A 22819-nucleotide genomic window follows, 5' to 3' on the forward strand; every position below is an offset into this window, starting at 1 on the left:
AGGTCAGCTGTACACTGGGGATCACACATGACTGCAGTTAGCAGGCTTTGTGGGATTTGCGTACCCTATTTAATTGCTGTGCGCTCAGATAACTTTTCTTTATAATGACACACTGCGCGAGATATAACAACTGGGTGAGCACAGATTGGCACCCGTGTTCTTCATTCAAAAGGTATTTTGCCTTCATAAGTCGAAGCTTAGAAAACAGTTTAGCATCACTAGCAGCCAGTGACTTCCCATAATGAAGGACAGCTAATCAATCTCGTATTGAGCGTTTGACAATCAAGGCACGGGATAATCACAATGGAATTAAATGACAAAATCACTGTTGTCTGGCAGCCACATGAGGGGAGGCTTAATAAGTCTTTCTTTGGAGTGCAGCTTAAGTTTGGTGATTTATTCACTCACACTGAGTCTCCTCACATAGGGTGAGGTGATTGGCATTTATTGACAAACAGCATTATACTGCCACTTATGACAATTACTATGTGCCATCATTCATATTTGTAACTGATTTGAAATGTCCCTGCAGGGAGAAATATGAAGGAGAATAGATTTGCTGCAGGCCAACAGGTTCTTCCATGGCTGGTGGCAGCTCTCCATGATCAAATTACCTATTCAATAGCTCAGAGTGTTGTTCAGAAATCTGCAACAGTGAGTCACTGTCATAACCTTTGAGGCCTAAATATGAAATCTTTTGATCCTGGTCTGGCATCAATTTTGGAGGCACTTCCTCCTATCCAATTGGTGTAATGTCAGCTTTTCTGTGTCTTGCTTTGAGAATGTGATGAAAGTGAGCTTTTGAAAGGTTACTGGGTAAAAAAAAAAAAAAAAAAAAGTGGCAGCCTAATATACATCATTTTTAATGATGTAATTGATACATGGGCTTGTTTTTACCATCACTGCTCAGTAAGAGTAGAATATCATTATGATATATTTGTCGAACATGACTGAGCACTGTGTTTATGCAGAGCCACTGAAACACACCCCTCAATCACACTCTCGCAAACACACTCTCTGTCTCTGAGCATTTGTGAGCGCAAACAATGATGTTATCCATCTGTCAGTCCATCCAATCGGAGGAGTTTACACTCTCACCAATTCCCATGACAGCTTTGCTCAGACTTGTATTCACACATTCCTGGCAACATAACTGCTGCAGCCGAGACAATACCTAAAGACCACAAAGAGGCGTGTGGTGTTTCTATGAAATGCCTCAGCCATTGTTTGGAGTGCTTCTGTGGAAAAAACAACAAATGGAGCCATATATCCTTGGCAACACAAGGTCATTTTGAGACTAAATGTGGACTCATGTCAATCTGCCTGCATTTTAATTAGCTATGAAAACTGCTGTTACAAGTGAAATGTGTGTTTATGCATGCAAAAACAATAAGGGAATGACATTGGCTGACTTTGTCATTAGTTGCTTCTCCATCCCTCTGTTTGATATTGCTGTGAGGATATCCTGCCGTTGTTTGCACTTACCGTCTAAGATAGGACTAATTTTGAACAAATATTTGCATATATAAGAGCAGGACATCATTATTGATTCATCAAAGCTGGAAAAAAAAAAAAGTGTGATGATGCAGATCTGTTTTGCCAGGTCAACCGATGAGGCTCTCTTGAATGTCAGCCCGGGTTTTCCTTATAGGATCAATGATCAGAAAGGACACACAAGGTGAACTATGATTAAGAAGCCAGCTGGCAGATTTTAAGTTAGTAAGTTATATTAAGTTCATAAATTAAGGTGTCAAGTTGAGCATGAAAAGGCTTATTTACTTAATTAAGTGTAGTTATTAACAAAATCACCACCTTGGCATAACCAAAACTTTAACAGGGGTCAATAAGCTACATTATTTCATTACATTGTGGGGACTGGTGCACCAAGCCGACTTGTGTTAAGGTTTTCCCAAAGGATGATATTAAACAAAACTCAGTAGGATATATAATATATTAGGAGGCATCATCTTCTTATGAGGTGTATGAGGATGAGGGCTAAAAAAGTTCTGATTTATGTTGAGAAAAATATCCATTTAGCCAGCCCCTCTGGAGCTTTTGAGCATATCACATGATCTTCATCAGCAGATGATGAGTTTGCCCGGTTGTTATAAGGTATTGTCAAATTTCAAGAGGAAGACTTCTCGTTCATGTTGGCTAAAAAAGCTGAAGTTCAAAGCAATCTGACCAGAAGGTTAATTTAGTAGCTGTTTGGGAGCTTTTGATCATAACACATGATCTTCATCAAAAGACTGAGATCCTGTGCAGTCTTAAATATGATGGCAGCTGTGAGCCTTTTCAAAAAACATACTGTTTTATCACCTTTATCATGACCTTTCCTAATTTTATTCAAATCGATTATAAACATAATTTTGGAGTGATGACATGTTTTAGAAGTCTGCTACAGAAAATTATGCATTACTGCTTGGTGTCTCATTTAACACGGTTAAATACTATTGATTTTAATATATCATACAGTACTTTAAGCAGCATTTCCCTCCCAAACCCCAAATTATCCATTTGATTTTCTGTTATTTGGGTTTTATAACAGTTTATTCATAAGAGGTCTAACAGGGAGTTGGACTTCTCTGGGGTCTAACTGACCTCAAACATAAGTAACATCATCATAAAATAGCTACCGTATATTTTTATGTTTGTGAACGACTTTTTGGCAAAGTAAGGGAATTTATATTTGCTTAAGCACATCTAAGCATGAAATATGATGAGGATAATGAATAAATAAAACCGAAGCTTAAAAAAACACAACATTAAAGAGCAAATTGCGTTAATATTAGAGATCACACGCTGGTGGTCATAGGATTTATCACAAGATCAGTGACTATTGATTGATGCTTATTTACAACCTTAAATTAATGACGACTGACTGTGTTAACAGCTCACAGGTTCTTGTATAATCCAAGTTAACTGTACTACTTTACCTCAACTGCCTTCAGTCTGCACAGCTGGACCAAATAAACGCCAATAGAGTCACGGTCGGAGTCAGGAGGAGGGGACACCTCCGACTGTCTCCTCATTCACACAGGCGGGGCTCACACGTGCCCTCTACCGGCCAGACAGTGCGCACACAGCCGCTGCTCTCCTGGAGCTGCCGGACCACTCAATCCATGCGTAATTCAGCAATCAGGACTCACTCACATTCCTCCTCCAAGTGTGGAGCAAGCCGGCAAGGAGCAGCCGTGTCGGCGATCGTGTCCTCTCACCCTCGACAGCACGCCAAAGGGACAGAGGGCAGGTCGAAGACTTTAGATACAACACACCTAAAAGTATAGGTAGGATTCAAGTTGCAATAAAGAAAGAAGAGTTGCCAGTTAACCCCGCAGCTGGGGGTTAACGCTACGACGGCGCTGTCGACATGGATAAAGTTATCAATTGCTTGTTTGCTGCAATAACCCTGCTGTTGTCCGTCCGAGGGGAAGTTTTTAAAGGTAAGGAGGATTACCTGGAGATGTTTGCACGTACAGAACATGTATTGTTTTATGCCACAGCCGGTGGACGAAGTGCAGGGTCAAAGGCACTTAAACTCAGTTTGACCGCTATTTTTTCTGATACTTAAGCAGCAGTTTTCGCTTGTAAGCCTTTAAATTATATTTATGGTGTAAATTCGAGCACATGTAACGGTGGTAAAGTATATAAGTAATTAGAGGATGGCCTTTTAAAGACAAAATAAGCTTAAAAACATACAACATGCATTCAGGAAAAATGAATTTTTCACACACTTGATCAGCAGTCAAATGAATGTCACAGTTTATCTCACCTTTTGGAGCTGCTGCGCGTAACGAGCAGGTGCGCTACGGGCACCGGAGCAACTCCCCTGCTGTCAATGGCACGATTCACATGACCACAAGTTTAGTGTTCAGTGTTTGTGTCTAACTTTATCTTGATAAGTTGCTGTCTAATGTGATTAACCTCAAGGGATTCACGCACCAAAGAGTCACCGTGCGCTGCTGTTTGCGCGGCGACTCCATAAGACCTAACGGTCATTAGGCTATTTCACCGCGAGCTCGGTGTGAACTTTATTTCTAATGTCCCATTGACCATGTGGACATCGGCTACAGTCACCTTAAAGTGTTGTTCCTCACCTAAAACTCCCAATGTGAATTATATTGGGTGCGCGGAGTGCTTCTCGTTTCAGGTTTTAGTGTTTTTCAGTCCAAGCGCAAAAACAAACTCCACATGTCTACAAGCCTACACCTCTACAACAGCTTGTGTATAACGGGTATTCTGTAATTTCTATTTTCCTCTTAACTTCAATTTCACTGCAGTAAAAGAACGAATAGTTGATAAAACATATTTCTGTAGAACTGTTTATGTGTAGCCGGTATCCGCGTTCAAAAAGACATTTGAATGAAACCAGCTATTAAAAAGTCAATCTGTTTTACAACCTGTCATTGTTTTGGCAAATAACGGTTTCACCTGCACGCGCTCTGTCTCAAGATGTTTCTGAAAAGTGTTTGCTTTGTCATTTTAATCTTTAATCTTTTGGAGTTTTACTTCAATTTTGATGGGTTTGCTGTTGTACTGGTTGACTGATGCAAACTTTCCCATCCAGCACTTCTCTTCAAATTAATGATATTCATACATAGACAGCTTTCATTTGCAGAAGGTCTATTCAAAGCTGTGTGAGAGAAAAAGTTCTGGGATTAGCACCATATAGTGAATTGACTTATTAGAATTACTGAAATAATAGTGCAGACTTTCACTTCCAGTGTAATGGTCGTAGACTGCCCAGGGGGACTTAACATTCAGTCTAATTTAGCCCCTAAAGGGGTCATTTCTGCTGGCATTATCTTTGTGGAAAAAGGCACATTAGCCTATATTCATGCCAATCAATGTATAGATAATGGATGTCCAGTCTAAGGGTGGTCCATGCTGTCAATACAACTGGAGTTGCTTTGAAAAAGCTCATAAATATGTGGAATAGGCTGGTTTTATCTTTGAGTGTTGTTGATTTGATATCCTGCATAGACGCTGAGGGAGCGGTGTGTGAGGCGAAGTTGTGGTGTTATGTGTGGTTTCAGTTATAGTTGGATGCTGTGGGGCTCAGTAGACGACTACTGATGCATTTTTCAGAGAGCCTGTTGGGGGCAGCATGGTACACATATAATATGATACCCAGATGATGAAGTTAAACTGCACAGAGTGGAGGTCTGCGGAGTCAGACACATAGATCAGAATTCAGATGCACTTTGGAAACTATTTGAGTCTGTGCTGTGATGAAATTTCAGTTTGATCACAACCTTGATTTAACTAAACAACTCTGCTGCTAAATAAATTACATTTTTATTTTATTTATGCATCCCTACTTTCTCCAAACTGCTCCTTCTCACTTCAGGGATGTTTTTACAGAGGACAGCTTGCTAAGAGCATAGTCAGAGACCTACAGAAGATGTATTAAAACATTTTTATTATAAATAAATAGTTTTTTTATCTCCCAATATAAACCCCATGGGTCAATTCTAGTGACTGAGAACTCTCTTACCCTGAAGCTCAAAGTATTCCCAGTCCATTTTTGTGTGAGGTTTATCAATCTTGCCCGCTGGCAACCGTAGGACTGGGAGATTTATTGGAGTGGGCTGCACTGCAGGGCTCCCAGCGGTGCCGAAACCATCGATAAATGTGCTCCTAATTGCATGAGTGTGTGTGTAAATATGTAAACCAGGAAGAAATCAATTGGATGTGTTTTACTCTCTCTGGCTAGGTGACGGATTAGCCACACACGGATGGAGAGGTAGAGGCTAAATATGAGCAGCTCCAGACATTTGTTATGGAGAGTATGTGATATCAGCTCGTGTGATAATTAGATCACTGAGGTAACCAGAGTACCAGTCTACTTCTGTGCACTGTGACTGCGTAGCCACAATTTGATCACAGGGAGTCAGTCTTTTGGAAGTCTTTTAATTTACGCATTAAAAAAAACCAAACCGATACCACAATCAGAATCACACAGTATCAGTTTCATCTTTTCCTGTGTGAACTTGTTTATGCACCTGCATATCTTCTCCCAGTGGCATGGTGGAGATGAGCTGCACTTTTGGTTTTTTTTTTTCCGTCCCTGTTGCATTCACAATGGCCCCTGGATGCTCTAGGTTAAGAGAGAAAGCAAAAAAAAAAACACTATAAATCACTTGTTGTGTATGGCCAGTGCCTCTGTTTTCTACATTATGAGGACAGCTTTTTTTTTTTCTACAAGGCCTGGCCTTTGATATCTATACTCTGTCTTTTGACCGAACACATTAAATTCCAGGGAGCTGTGCGCTTTGTTATGTTTACCACCTTTTCTAGCAGCCATAAAACCTGCCTTGTTTTCTGATAGGGGCGAGCCGTGTGTTGAGAATAATGCCCATGCTTGGAGTGTAGAGCTGTAGTTTGTCATTGCGGAGTGACTGCTGCTGATAGCGTCCTGGTTGACCGATCCTGATTGCCATCCAAGCTGTGACTAAGGAGTAAAACAACACATTGGCTGCTCGGGAAGATAAACAGCACTTCATTTGAAGTCTGGCAATAATTTAGATAGTTTTTCACTCATGAAATGTTTTTTTTTTTTTTCCTCTCCCAGCTGACTCAGATTTAATAGAGACTTTTCCGAAAGGTGTCCTGAAGGGTGGCAGTTTCCTTTGTGTAAGCCAGTGGAGAATGAAATTAAATATGCATGTGATTTTTTTTATTTTTTTATTTTACGATGGCTTCAACCATGTTGTAGGAGAAGAAAAAAAAGCTCCACAGTGATTGATGATAGTACAAAGCAGAAAGTGAGGTGTCTACATTCTTCTGTAACTTTGCTTTTCAGACACTTTTATTATGATGATAATGAAGGTGGGGGAAACACATGGATTACTGAAGCTGTTCAAACACTGCGGTACATGTGTGCCTTCCAAGAGAAGGGTCTGCTGAGTTTGTTAGCAGAGCTGTCTTAAGACTGTTCATGGCTGGTAGATAAGGCTGGGCAATAGATCAATACAATATTGATATTGTGACATGAGACTAGATATTGTCTTAGATTTTGGATATTGTAACATCGTGATATGGCAGGAGTGTTGCCTTTTCCTGGTTTTAAAGGCTGCATTACAATAAAGTGATGTCATTTTCTGAACTTACCAGACTGTTCTAGCTCTTCTAGTATTTGCCCACTTTATATCCACATTACAAAACAAAAATCTCATTGTGTAAATATTTTGTGAAAGCACCAATAGTCATCCCTATAGTACTGTTGCAATACTGATATCGAGGTATATGGTCAAAAATATTGTGATATTTGATTTTGTCCATATTGCCCAGTTCTAGCCCAGCCTACATGGCTGCAGCTTTAAAAGCTAAACTTTAAGAACTTGCACATATTAAGTGCTGATATATAGACTTAGAGTATTCATCTGAAGTGACTAGACTGACAGGAATATTATCCATTTTTCACTAGGAGAGATGTCTAACATATGTCTGTGTGGAAAAAATGAGATCACTGCTGGTAATACTCCTGCAAAACAGCCATCCACAATGTTTCTTGCAAATATCCATTTTGTTTTTGGAGTTACACATTCCGTCTTTGCACAGATTACTGGCCAAACATTGACAACCTGATATCATATTATCATATATCCGGGCCATCCACATTACAAAATTAAAATGAAAAAAAAAAAAAAAAAAAGCTATATGAAGCATCAGCAGCAAATGTCAGGATCTGGTGTCATGTCTGCGAGTGATATCAGGAAAAAATCATAATATAAGAAGAAGATATTGATATTTTCCCATTCTCATTAGACTTATTATAACAGAATAACAAAACATGTTGCATTTTGTGTAAAGGGCACACAGCTTGACACATTATTCAGCTTTGCTCCAATGGGGGAAAAATCAGCATCTGTTCTCTGGAAGCTGCCACAAGGGATTGTAGGAAATGTAGGAAATCACGAACTGAAGTAGAAGATAAGGGAGGTTGAGGCAAAGTCGACACACCAAAAAAGTAAACAACACTTCATCACAAAATAACTCCTGAGACGCCTTGAAAATCGCAGATTGATGATACATAGCAGTGCATGAGTAACCAAGCGTGGACTTTTTCATTAATTTAGGCAGCAAGTATCATAATCAAGATATAATGCACAAAAGTTTTTTTTATTTATTTATTTTTTTCAAGGATTAGTTTGATTTATTCAAATATGGTGTTACAGGTTGTTTTGTTCTCATCTTTCTAAACCTTGTTACAGTGTTTTTTTTGCCACTTACTATACTTTATACTGTAAATAATACTTAACCACAGTGAAAACAAAAATCTAAAATCTAATTGAAGTGGTATTATAGGCTTAGGAAGGTGGCACATAGTGCAGCCTGTATTTGCACAGTGATATGATGTGTTGGCTCTATCCTCCAGCACACTGGATCTAAAATCAAACAATGATTATGGGGATAAAGTCCTGACTCCCAGCTTTAATATGAGGGTGTTCACATCCTCCTAAGTCAAACAGTGTGTGGGACTGGGGCCCTTTTAAAGGACCAGTGTATAAGATTTGGTGGCATCTAGCAGTGAGGTTGTAGATTGCAACCAAATGAATACACTTCCCCCCACCCTCCCCTTCCAAGCTCGTAGGAGAGCCAACAGTGGCCGTGAAACACGCAAAAAATGCAAAAGGTCCTCTCTAGAGCCAGTGTTTGGTTTGTCTGTTCTGGGCTACTGTAGAAACATGGCGGTGCAACATGGCAGTCTCCGTGGAAGAGAGCCCGCTCCATGGATGTATTATAAGAGCTGGATACTGGACCACAAATAACGCCCATTCAGTCCAATAAGAATTGCTCGGCTGGTGCATACACCAAAAGGAGTTTCTAGCTTCCGGGATTGCTTCCACATTGTGTGGCTCATTGAATATGTGCAGTGGTGTTTCCTCCACTGGACCCGCCTGTGAGTCGCCATTCGACCCATAGACTTTACATTGTGATGACGTCACGGATTTTAAAATCATTTTTCTCCACTTGAGGAATGTTTTACAAATATTAAACCTCCATGGATCAAAATTCATAATAGAAAAAGTCATAACTGACCTTGTTTGCAGTTCGGGGTGTCCTGTCAACAGTCTTACAGACATCTCTTTTACAATGGTGGTCTATGGGGAAATGCTTTTTGGGCTGCAATACCACGAGTGGCCACTGGGAAAAATTGGCTGTAAGGCTGAGTAGCAGAGCCTTGTCCAGCTCTTACAATGCATCCATGGCCCACTTCCTATGTAGATAATAAGGCATTTTAAGGTAACGAAAACACAATTCTTATCTTCATGGGACTTTATACTAATTAAAACATACTCATGAATATTAACCCATTTCTGCCAAGTCCGTTCCGCTAGATGCCACTAAATCTTACACACTGGTCCTTTAATACATATGACTTCAATTTTAGGGCACAGAAAGTAATTGGAAAACTTAACATAAACTTAAAATTAAGTCATTATATTTAATCCTCCAAATACAAAATAAATGCAGAGTCCAAGTACTTAATTAGTTTTGCATGTAGTCATCCAGGGAACCCAAGAGTGCTCTTAAATATATGTGTATTTATCACTAAATTATGTGAGGGGAATAATGTCTATGTCTACTGTCAGTACCAGGTGTAATCAATCAGTTTTTACTATGTCCACCCTGATGAAGACCCTGTGAGGTCAAAACCAGAATTTTAAACCAGTATGCAAGACTAAATGAAGAGTTTTGATATAATTCGTCTGAAGAGCTTATCTTTCTTTGTTGTCATCATATTTAATATGTATTTAATTAGGTGTCAAATCTTTTCTAATCAGTGACCCCCAAACATCAGCAGACACTGGAAATCTTCACCGGTGATGCTCTGGCAGGCCTTTACTGTGGCAATCTTCATTTTTTGCTTGTATCAGAGGCTTTTTTTTTTTTCTTCCCTCAGATTGTTCTTCAGGAGGAGTCCACATGATCAACTGGACTGAGTCAGATGACTGACCTTGCTGTCTGGTCAAAAACATTCCACAATTGACCATAAAAGGGTTCTTGTTTACTTTGACTGTATGTTTAGGATCATTGTCCTGCTGCATCTACCTAAAATTTGGAGACTATGTATAAAAAAAACTATGATTTCTACACCGTTCACCTAAAATTGACGTGAAATTAAAGCTCAAATTAAAGCTTAAAGTTCAAATTAAGCTGAGAGCACTTTGAAGCGAAACAATGACTAACTGTGAGGTCAAAGTGCTGGAGTTCAACAAAACATGTGACCATCCAAATACTCATGGTCCACACTTTAAGTATGGAAATTGGTTAACTGTCGCCTGTCACGAGCACTTCCAAGCCATAAGAAAAGTGAGTAAACTCTTCGAACGCAAAGTCTACCAATATGGTTCATCATCTTCATATCCCTGGAGTGCCACTCCACATTCAATCATTAGCTGTTGATTTGCAAGTGATTTTATTTACATTCTTGAGAGGCAGTAATAGTTTGAAGTTCATTCTCGAGGCGGTTGATGTGGCTATGTTATCTGGGAGCTCTGCAACAGAATGATAATTGGCCTTGAGATGTGACTGTGTGAAGGATGCTGGACAAACAGAGATGCTCTAATTATACACAGCTCCTTCTTCAAATGAAGAGGATAAAAGCTAATGAATTGCACACAGGCCAGCACAGGGGCTGCCTAATGAAGAGAGTGAGAGACAGAGACGGGAGTGTTTGTAAGAGAGAAAGAGTTGAGGGGAGAGAGAAACAGAGTGTGTGTATGTGTTAGGCATGCTCGAACAATTCTGTGATCTCATCACCATGTCTAAAAAAGAAAAAAAAAATTCATGGTTGAAAAACAACAACTTACTATGCAGCGGATCATGTTTACAGAAGTCTGCATTCATTGTAGGTGGCTCAGAGAGTCCAGGCGCTCAGGAAAATTTCACTAATTAATGCTCCAAGGGTCTCAATTGTTATTAATGGTGACGAGAAGGAGGAGGGGAATGAGGGAGGAGTAGGAGAAGCAGTTTAAATCAGGACATTACGGCGTGTCCGCTCACTTTTGCACAAAATTATTAAAAAGGACTTTTAATTTTTTATTTAGCAAATGTTCACTTCTGCTATCCTGAATTAAATCTTTATCTGTGACCAATGACTGGCAGCTGCACCAACGCTTTTACCCTCAGACTGCATTGACCCCGACCCTCGCACATCTTGGAAACCTGCTGTTCAATCACCTGGTTTCTATTCAGCATTATCGCCTATAACCCAGGGGTTATTATGTGAATCGAAATTGATTCTGATAGAGCGCACTTTGATATTTGGTTCAGGTGAGCGTATAGACTTGACCTGAAAGTGTGAAGCTTAATTTCAAGTCTGTCAAATAAAGCTCTCGCCTCTACTTTGACACCAGAGTCACGTAGTTGAAATTTTGAGCCACGCACAGGGCAAACTTTTTTTTCTGTAGTTTCAAGTTGCCTCCTTCATGGGACAAGTGCACCCGCTAACTTGGAGGAGACTCTGCTTCGTGCCAAAAAGCTGTCTGCGTAGGATGCCTCTGCTCACACGACTGGTGGTAGTGGTGGCAGTGGGAGGAGGGGGTGTGCTGCTACTGCTGTTTCACCTTGTCTCCTGTTATTTATTAGGATTCTGTCAAGGCTCGCACAGTAGGCAGGTGTACATCCCTCCTCCTCTCCCCATTCGGGCCTTATGAGTATAACCAGGGGCAAAATTCTCCATTACTGTCAGTCTGAATCTGTTGCCGTCACATTAGCGCACGCCATGTAGTCATTAATGCATTAGGCCTTGTTTGAGTGCCAGTTATTTGCATTGGCTTTTACACTGTCTATTGGCCCTTGTGCTAAAAGCTGCCTTGGCTGAACCTATTGACCATTTAACTGTTCAATAATGAAGCGATCCCTGAGGATGAATTAGGCCTTGGTGGTGCAGTTGAATAATGGTTATTAGGATGTGAAAAAAACAACATTAGTATCATATACATTTTTATGGCCTTTTGAGAGGCACATGTAGCAAAACTCAGCTATAATTTACCAACACTACTGTATATTTTTAATGCAGAGGTATCCCTCTAGCATACAATCTCACCACTAACAGTCGAGCACACTATTATCCACCCTTATCCTCCACTTCTTCCTCCCACAGCAGAATGTACCTGATTATACTCCTATCGGTCACACTCTGGCGCCTATTTGGAGGCTGTTATCTGTTTGCGGTGGAGACTCCTCAGGGAAGCATACAGCCGATAAGAGACTGTTGTTCTGTAAACAGCCCTCTGACCTCCTCAGGCTGGGCTTGGCTCTTTTTCAAATGGGTCTCTTTTGTATTGGCCCGAAGCTCAAACCTCCGCGTGACTGACTCCCCAGGGAGAGGTTTAATGGCATTACTGTACGCTCCGCACCACGCAGGGTGGTCACTCTGGAGCTGTCGGAGCCTGAGGGGGGGGATGTTCGTGCCTTCAGAATTAGAGGGAAGGAGGGAGAATACGATGGTGGGAACGATGTTGTAGAAAGGATGTACTGTTGTCTCTTGCTCAACATTCGGAACATGAGGATAATGATGTGAATGACCCCTTTATGCCCCTAAACTGGAAGTTGCCTATGTGAATGAAATTATGTGGTGATAAAGTGGTCAATCACCATTTTAGTTTTTAAACTATGTGGCAATCCCCCTATCAAAACATGAATTATATTCTCATTTGTGCTTGTCCCTATGAAAGTCTTTTAACTCTGAAGAGTGAAATCTGACATGAGTCAAATCCATTAATATCTCTTCTGCTGACAACTTGACTTCTTGCTTGACCGTCCACTATCAGGGACCATTGGTCAGCATCACTGATGTCAACTTGGTTTCAACTTTCCTTGTTTAATTTGCGTGCCTGAGCAAACAATGCATTGAAAATCAGTAGCTATGGGCGGTACTGCAGCGGACTGTTCACTAAATCACTTTGGTGTTAAACACTACTTCATTGAAATGGCTAGTGAGACACACAGCTGCAGGAGCTGCGTTAAAGACAGAGCAAACACAAAACAATAACTGGAAAAGATGATGCTTGGCTTGAAGCTTGACTCCCACCCTGTAATCAGAGTTTGCCACGCTAAAGAAATTACAGGGCACAGGAGTCATTAGGAGTGTGGGTGCAGCTCTGCATTGCAAACGGAAACAAAGTTGAAAACACATGTTTTTGGAATAATGCACATCTGAATAAACAAACCGGTGAAAATCTGACAAGTTGATTGTAATGATAGGATGCTGCCGGCCGAGAGGATAAATTCAGTTTGATGTGATGTCTCAGGGACTTATTGGTATCAGGGCAAAAGGAAGAGTAATTAATGTGGAAAGCCTCCAGGAGCAGTTGGTTATTCTACAGTGTTATCATCAGTCCCCCTGCCTCATTGGCATTAGACTTAAACAAGTTAGAACAGAATTAACTAGACATGTTTGTTTTATTTCGAAGGAACCATCATATTAAAGTGAAACAATCTTGCTTTGTTGGATTTTTTTTACTTTCAAAGCAGTTTGTCCATTTGTCTTTTGTGCGCTATAGCCTCAAGAGCTACAACTAAAATGTTTTGAACACAGTGTTAATATGTTTCTGTCATGTGAATATTATAACCCACTGCTGAAGCTATGGTTTGGATAAAATGCAAACATATCTTTTCCCTGTCCTACTAAGTCTTTGAGCAAGTCCCAAGGCTAACTGAGGATTTCCCTATTGCCATTCCCAGAACTAAATGGGGCATTATTCATAATAGGATCTCAGCTGAATGTAGGTAGAAGGGAGATTCATACAAAATGGCAGGGACATGAAAAAATCCAGAGAAGCTGGATTCACACCACAAACCATGTGTTTTCCTGTTAAATACTGTACACACATACATTTGTTTAACCAAACCAAAACATTTCTTTGTCTGTTTTATTTTCTGTTGGTTGTCATGGTGTTGGCAGCTGTACTACTAGTTTTAATTTGCAATTCACATCCTACAAACAGTGTAAATGGTTAAAATTAGTAACGCATCTGTTATGCATTCAGGTTGGAAGCCTGCTGGCTCCCTGTTAGCGTGTTGCTAGCTAACATACATCAAATGAAACTGAAGGGAAGCAAGAGAGCTTTTGGCTACATACCATAACTCTAAGCAAGGAATATAATAAAATGACATTTGCTGTGAATTGATATACAGTAAGTTTGGCTTGTGTTCCTGGCAATGGTAATTACCAGAGCTAATGTCATTGTTTTTGACTGGTCCATGGTTTTCAACAGTCAGTTCCTAACCGCATGAAAAGTAGTCATTGTGTGGTTGTTGCAGGAAATAGCTTTGGACATATGATTCCAACAGTATACCTAGCCATTTTGAGTCAGGCGTGTCATAACTGAGGAGTTACGACTGTAGTTCACCATCTGATCTGATGAACATGAGCTCTCCAAGATTAGTTTCAGATTTTTCATGTTTACCGCATGTTAAGACATGTTGATATTTTAAGAACAACTAAAAGTGAGTATGTCTCACATTTCACATTTCTTTTGTCACTTGGGTATACAAATTGCTTTCCAAGGTAGCTAAAATGGTTTGGCCCCATAATGGCCCAAATCCGGCAGGCCAGAAGAAATAACTCGGCCTAAGTACAGTTGCCAGACTCTTGTCAAACCCTGTTTGAATGACGCCCCAGAATCGGCCCAAGTACACTGATCCGGGTCCGGCTGCTGAAAATGAATCAGCATTGCAAGCATAGGGCCGCAATTGCCCCAACAAAAATGGCAGACCTAGCCTATACTGGTTCGAGTCTGGGTGCCAAAACCTAACCGACACTGCCAGCATTGGGCTGCAATCACCCTAACAAAACTGCCAGAACTGGCCCATACAAATTGGCCCAACGCCGGAGGCCAGTTTTGCCAGAACTGGCCCATGTGTAAGCCAGTTGACAGCTTGTAAAAAGTAATGGCTGACCCAGTATTCTGTCAGAGCTACCCCAATATCTGCCTATGACTGACCATGTCTATTGCCAGAACTAGGAGATGTTTGATTAGTAATACAAAACCACATATATTTAATAAAAACAAGAAGGGCCTTTCCCTTTCCCAATGCAGAATTTAAGACATTTTTTTGTGTTCAGCATAACACTGAAACTCTAGTTGTAATGATTTGCTTTTGATATTTGGAGTGGACACAAATTAATCATTTTGTTGAACATTAAATTCAAAACTACCTAAATTATTGTCAGATGCACAATGTATGCTTTATTCATTAAATATCCCCTGCAGACATGATTTAGGATCTATAAAAATACTCTGTTTTGAATACTTTGTGTAATGTGTTTAATTACTCACATATTTCTTAAAATTACATTAAAAAAATACATTAAAATAACAGCCTTCTAGTGTCAAACTCTGCAAATACTGTGCTTCATTCTGCACAGTGAAGCTCAAACATCCAAGTGAAGTAAAAATAAGTGGTTTTTTTTCATGGCATTTCCTCCCCAACCCTGCATTACCCAATACCTACCTCCATAATACTCATACATGTGCTACTTTTTCAGTTAAAAATGACACCATGAATATCTGCTATAAGAATTTATTTTAACAAACAAACAAGTAAACAAGTAACATAAAATAGATACACAGACAGATACAGTTGTATGCAAAAGTTTGGCCACCCCTTGACAAATAACATATTTTAGTGATTTTTTTAATTGAAAAGATGTAAGCACAGTCTCTCTAGGATATGGAAAAGACACCAGCAAACATTTTTCTTCAATTTATGGCATAAAAAGTAACTACTTTTTATGCTATAAATTGAAGAAAAATAAAAAATAAAAACATTGTGGCATGTGCAAAAGTTCAGGCACCCTAAGAGTTCTGAAGCCTCAGATTCTTTTTCAAGGTCTCAGACCTTAATCAGCTCGTCAGGCCTGAGGCATGTCAACAATTGTCATTAAGAAATGTCAGCTGGTGCCAATTTCAAAGCTTTACAAATATTCTGACTCTTCAAACCTTGTGCAAACACTCAGCAACCATGGATTCCTTTAAGCAGCTGTGTAAGACTTATTGATACCCACAATGCAGGGGAAGGCTACAAGAAGATGGCAAAGCGTTGTCAGCTTGCAGTTTCCACAGTGCCAAATGTAATTAAGAGATGGCAGTTTAGGGGAACTGTGGAGGTCAAGATGAGATCTGAAAGGCCAAGAAAACTCTGAGAGAACTGTTGATATGCTGGTCAGAAAGGCAAATCAAAACCCTCATTTGACTACAAAAAACCTGCAGGAAGACTTAGCAGACTCAGAGTGGTAGTGCACTGTTCCACCGTGCAGCAATGCTTGCACAAACAAGATCTTCATGGAAGAGTCAGTAGAGGAAAACCTTATCTGCGTCCTCATCTCAAAATCCAATCCCCCCAGACAGATGATAAATACACAGATAGACGGATAGATAAATACAGAGATAGACAAATAGATAAATACACAGACAGATAAATACACAGATAGACAGATAGATAAATATACAAAGAAAGAAAGAAATCCCCTCCTGATGTTGGGACAAATCCAAAGTCCTCATTCTGTGCAGGAATTACTTTCAAAGTTCAGCTGAAGACAACATGATAATTTATCAGTATGTGTTAGTATAAAATTCCTTCTTTGTGTGACAGTCCCTCTGCCACAGCTCAGCAAGGCAACACTTTCTGTGGAAACGCATGGAGGGAATTATGCACTAAAAGTATTAATTCTGAATATATCCACTTGTTTTGTTTAAGTCATAATGCTGAAGGAATTCCTTTAGAATCTCTTCTCTTCCAGTGTGGACAGAGGGAACAATCACAACAACCAATAGCTTTTTCAAGATACATAAGAACATGTCAGTATATTTTATGACAGACTTAAAAAATGTAGGCCTATCCTTTAAAGGTAGAGTCAGTCATTCTGGAAAAAGATTGTTGATATTTGAACTAAACACTCAAACAAAAACACCCCTTCCTTCGTGCTCCTTCAGAAGCTCTGCCCCCCAAATTCATGGAAGCTCATTGCCAAGGCAACGACCAAAAGAGAAATATGGTGGAATCCAGAGCGATGCGTCAGCAGTAGAGTTACTTCTGTTCCTCTCACACATTATCATGAGTGGGAAATAATTTTGTCTTATGTGAGCACAACAGTCCATCCATATGCTCCTGAGCGTCAGTAACATCACCGTGCTGGTTGGGGACTAACAGCTGCCTGCTGTTGCTCGCTGGCTGTTTGGGGCGAATAAACACAAATGATCCCGCAGTTAAAGTCGCGCGAGTAACGTGAATAAACACAGATGATCCCAGGGGCAAACTCAGTTTGGTGTAACCTCATATTGCCGAAAACATTTAACTGTGGGATTTTCCACAACAAAGAATAGGAATTTTTACAGAAATATCTTCCACAGAAAAATCGTCCTGCACACTTTCACTTAATGAGGCAGCACGCTCTGCAGAAGGAGCTTTGGACAAGCGCTAGAAAGCTGAATCTTTGCCTCTATTCTAAGTCATCACACAGTTTTTCCTTTGGTTGATAAAAACATTAACACGTCAACATTAAATTCTCTGCTTACTTTAAACCAATGGTCTTCAGTTTCCACGGTTTACAGCACTGCAGTAACACTGTGAGGGAGACAGTGGAGAGAATGCCGTTAGCATTGACAAACGCTAACAGATGATGTTCAAAATGTTCAAAATGAGGCTCCAAAAACTATCTGACCAGCTAGCTAATGTTTCCAAGGTACTACAAGACATAATAAGGTTAGGTTAACATTGCAGGTAATGTTAGTTATGAGCCTGTTTAAAAGTGAGCAAGCTCAAACTCTTAGTGTGTGTGCGTTAACTCTTTACTCTGGCTTAAAAAACACACATATGACAAACAGCCAATGCTAGTTAAGTTACAAGGTTAAATAATATACATTATAAGATTGAAAACCCTGTTGATTTCATGAATCACCAACTGACAATTTCAATGCTGTGTGATTAAGTTAAAATTCAAATTTCCAAGTAATTTCCTGTGTAATGCATGGATGTATAAATAAATCATTTTGTGGGGGTTGTAATGATATGTAAAAATAATTGATCGGCTGATTTACAGACATCTCTTTCACAAAGTAAATCTATGAGAAAAAGTCTTTTTGGGTCAGTGTGCATCACGTGACGGATGCAGAGGTTGTAATTACACATTTTGGCCACTATGTCAAATTGGCTTCAAAGCCTGGCGCTTTTCCTGGGGGCTTGATGTGACTTTGTGAAATATCACTTAAAGCCTGTAAAGTGAAAATAGTGGCCACAGTCAGTAACATTACCTCTGCATTTGTCAAACAAAAGTTCCTGCACATAAACTATGCAGGTTGGAATATGCCACCTGAATTATTTTAGACTGTTAAATTGTTTGATTATATGAATTCATTAATTAATTGCTAAATTTGGCTAATTTGAATAGATGTCTTACATTTTAAATTGATTAATTACATTTTGCTCAAAGTAAAATAAATTAAATTAAAAAAAATGTATCTTTCCATTTTTTAAAATTGAACGAACAGAACAAACCAGGTCCATGGGTCATTATGAAATCACTCAATTATAGGTTTAAAGAGAAAAAACCCTGACAAAAAATAAATTAATAAGAAGTAGAATGAGAAGAAGAAAATAGATACATAATTAACATAAAATTAACAGGAAAAAAGGCTTAAAAATGTTCTCTCTTCTCAAAGTAGGCTTTAAAAAGATCATTAAATTTGCCAAGTATTAATGTTTACTTTTTATGTCTTGAAAATATTAAGAATATACTAATTTAAATAAATGTTATTTTCATTTTATTTTTTTATTTTTTATGTTAAATTTAAATTACAATAATTTAAATTAAAAATTAAAATCAAATAATCAAATATTGAATATAATATTAATTGATTGATATTAATTTTAATCTTTTAAAAACAAAGGAAATACAATTATTACTGTAATAGTCTATAATTTTAAAAGTCCATTATTATTCCAGTGGCACATTCCAGGCTTCATAATGAAATGATATTAAATGTTTCATGATTTATTTGTCATTGTTAGTAATTATTAATAAATGTGCCAACTCTCGGCACATTCTCGGAAATCGGCCCAAGTCCACACACCCAAAAACCTAGCCAAATCTGGCAACCATTACTGGGCCAGAGACAGCTCACCTTAGATGAGCCGCTGCCAGATCATAGCTGAGTGTGCCCACACTTAACTGGAATCGGCCCAATTCGGCTGGCTACCTGTTTGCTTTGGTAGCAGACACTGTTCTATGAATATGCATTACACACTATTCTTGCATCACATTTGTTGATGCCAAAATGAAAACAAAGATTAATCATCTCAGTGACAGATCTTATATCACCTGCTCATGTCCTTGTCACTCTCAACTTAATTAAATCATTCAATAATTAAATTATTTCTTGTATACAGTCAGAATTGGTACTGAAGCTATTTTTCTTTTAAATTAGCCTCTTAGTATGGTCACTTTACTGAACATGATATGGACGATAGTGGACTGGATGTTGCTGCATAGTTTCTTTAGAGCAAAAAGAAGGGAAAATTGAATATATAAATATATAAATGTGAGCAAAATTTGTGATTGATATATGTATGTTGATATAGGTTGTAACAGCATCACAAAGTGCAGATCAGGATTGCAGTGGCCTGGTGAGGCAGAAGCGCACAGGCTTGGTTCAGAGGATGAATAATTCACTCCCATGAGCCCAGACTTCTTGCCGTGAGACTAATATTCAACAGCACCTATGTGTCTGAAAATCTTCTCCCCCTTCAACCCACGAAGGTTCCTTTCCCTGGAGAAAACCTCACCCTGCCATCACCCCAGCTGTGCTTTCTCCAAGCTGGGATGACAGGAATGTACAGAAGAAACGTAGTCCAGTGTACAGCAGGCTGCTGTGTGACTGGACTCAGAAATACTGAGAAAAGTTTGAACATAATTAATGGCTGGGTATCAAACCTGAATACTATATTAGTTTTGACAGAAATGCATTTGTAGCACTGCATGTTGAAAACAGCCAAGTAACAAAAGCTGGCATTTAATTTCTGGTCAGATTTGTTATCTTGTTTGCGTGTGTTTGGATCAGATAGTCCCTGATTTAAATCAACATTTTGACAATTTTACATTTTTTATTTTGGCAGCGTTCTTGTGCAGCTGCTTGTGCACACTGTTGTTGTTGGTATTGTCACAAAAAATCATGCATCAGAGTAGTATTAATACATACCCAGCCCTAAACATAATGCACATACTTCTGCTGATCAACTCCAGGTTGAGTTTTCAGATATCCCTTTTCCATTGGATTTACACTTTGCAGGCGTTATATTGTTATGTTATTGTTATACGCAACAATGACATAGCTTCCATGACTTTGGTTTGAGATCAACATGCTGAATTTTCTTCTTCTTCTCTCCTCTTCTTATGATTCTACATTTCATCATTCAGCCTTCATTTCTATAATTATCTGAACAAAAGACGCTCAAGCATTGACAGATAGTCTGTGTCCAAGCATGCATGTGCGTAGGAGTTTGTGCTCATAAACAGTGTGCACGCTTGTGTTCATAGACTGTGTTTATACTGTATGTGTGTGTGTGTGTCTCTGACGGTGGCCACTTTCCATGAGTGTGCACTTGAATGTGTGTTCTTGCGCATAGCCAGCCTTAGTTTTTTATGTCTGTGTGCCGTGTATGTGTGTGTGTGTGTGCTGTGTTTTACTCCCCGTCCTTGTGTGTCAGGTAGTGGACCCATCTCAGGCTTATTATCAGGGATGTGACAGAAGGCGGCAGGCAGCAGCGTCGATGCCTTAATGAAACCCAGGCCCTGGCTAATTGGTGACACCGTGGCGCGAGGGAATGAGAAGCAGTAACCAGACTGGGAAGAAGGAAAGGAGAGGACAGCAGGTCCAGCCCTCACACCAGTGAATTAAGCCCGTCATGTTCATTTGTAGAACACACAGAAGGAGGGAACACCTACACTCTTCTCATCAAAATCCTGCAAATACAAAACTCCCCGCTGGTTGACCAAAGATAGCCCTGGTGACCACATTCTCCACTCAGTGAAGTTTTCCTTTTCAATCTTCTCCTTTTCATTATACTGTGTAAAGTCTTTCTCTTTTGCTCTTGCTTTCAGAGAGCCAGGTTTTTCTGGGGTGAACCATAGCCCTTTTGCTTCATACTGCATGGTTTGTGGCATCATGGATTATCATGTATTTAAAGATCCCCTCCAGACATGATTTAAGACATCTAAAAATACTCTGCATTGACTAATAATTTGTGTGTGATATGGTTTTTCCACACAAAATATTAACTTAAAATTACAAATTGCTCATTCTCCCTTGTTGAAAAATCCAGAATCTATGATTATACAATTATTGTTCATTTCAAAACTTTACTTGCTGAATGCAAGATGTCTCCTATATCAATGAAAAGTCCATTCTTAGTGTATGTGCAATGGAGGTTTCAAGTTTCCACATCACACTTTTGTAAATTGCATACTGGACCACAATTATCTCCAAACTAGTTGTGATGTCACAAATCATGGTTGTAGGTACACGCCTTACTCAGATTCAAGGTGAACACAGAGAAACTTTCTACTTTCAGCTTTCTAGTGTCAAACTTTGCAGTACAAAGTTTGCACATACATATCTCTGCACAGTGAAGCTCAAACATCCAAATTAATTATAAGAAAAACAGATTTTTGAGTGGACGGTGACTACCTTTTTAGTAAATGGGACATAGGCTTGCTTTGAAGAATTGGTTCACAAAATTGGATTTATTTTCTCTGATTTTTTATTTCATGCCGGTCTCTGAGATTTCTGCTGCCAGCCCAAAACAACTGGTTGCTCAGTTTTGAAACATTAAAACAGTCAACACTAACATGGCTTTAGAGACACAATGTGTGGATCATCCCCAGGTCCTTCATAATTTATTATTCATAATTAATCTGGAATGATGTGGACAAAGCAGAAATTTCAGAGAAAGATATAACCGGGCAAATAAAACCAGTATTATCTGCACAGTTAGACACCACTGTTGGTAAGTGGGTAAATGTGTTTCTTTTCTTATTTATGTTAACTAACCCTTTAAGCATGGAGTGGATGGAAGTGCCTGAGGTTGTCAGTAGTTCTTCCTGCCTTGCCCTGGGCTGCCTATCTGACCCCTTCTGCCTCACAGAAAGCCAGTTTGGCTCCCTAATGTCCACCGGAGCTTGAGGGTTCCTTCCAGGGTGTCAGAGCTGACCTTTCTCTGTTGGTAGGAGGAGTAACGTGCAGCTGGCCTCTATCTGTCATGCCCCCAGCTGTGTTTATGCCTCAGAAATGACCACAGGGGCCTACTCCAATGTTGTATTTGAGTAATACAAATGAGGTACAGTATGAGTTGTGTGGCTCATCTGGTCTCATACTGATACTGATGGCCGCAACTTGCCGCATTTATTTCTAACACTGATCATTATCTGTTGTTGATACTTAGAATTATATAAGCCATTTAAAACTTAATTTTGACGAATGACCCACTCTAACATATAGCCAGCATTTCATTAAGTTAAAGAACTGTGTAAAAAAAGTGATTGTGTTGCAGCTTAAGAAAGATTAATCCTGAGACTAAAAGGTGTTCAAATCCCTGTCTATCCTCTATCTTCACTGGTTCACATCTGAGGCTAAGCTTGTTTGTCCCAGAAGATCAGGATGAAAGATCTAGATGGGTTGACCATGTTGTTTTAGACCCTACATGACCTGATCAAACATCCTCTGTGCTCATGGGCTTACAAACATCACAACCAATCAGATTTCCTTCCACTTCACTTCTCTCCTTCTAACTCAAGTGACAGATCTAG

The 22819-nt window shown here is 39.4% G+C and overlaps 1 protein-coding gene across 8 annotated transcripts in view; it reads left to right on the plus strand.

The window, feature by feature from the left end:
* Positions 1 to 2938: 2938 nt before the first annotated feature.
* The window catches only part of LOC122993732 (receptor-type tyrosine-protein phosphatase mu-like), a 160945-nt gene continuing 141064 nt past the window's right edge, over positions 2939 to 22819 (plus strand). For 7 of the 8 annotated variants that reach the window (XM_044368128.1, XM_044368131.1, XM_044368130.1 and 4 more), the window contains exon 1: positions 2940 to 3443. In XM_044368128.1, coding sequence (XP_044224063.1) covers positions 3371 to 3443 — 73 coding nt within the window. In that variant the 5' untranslated portion in view covers positions 2940 to 3370. Of the gene's footprint in view, positions 3444 to 22819 lie in introns of all 8 variants that reach the window. The other variant, XM_044368129.1, reaches the window with a different exon arrangement.

The sequence above is a fragment of the Thunnus albacares genome, chromosome 12 (assembly GCF_914725855.1).
Source record: "Thunnus albacares chromosome 12, fThuAlb1.1, whole genome shotgun sequence".
Taxonomy (NCBI): domain Eukaryota; kingdom Metazoa; phylum Chordata; class Actinopteri; order Scombriformes; family Scombridae; genus Thunnus; species Thunnus albacares.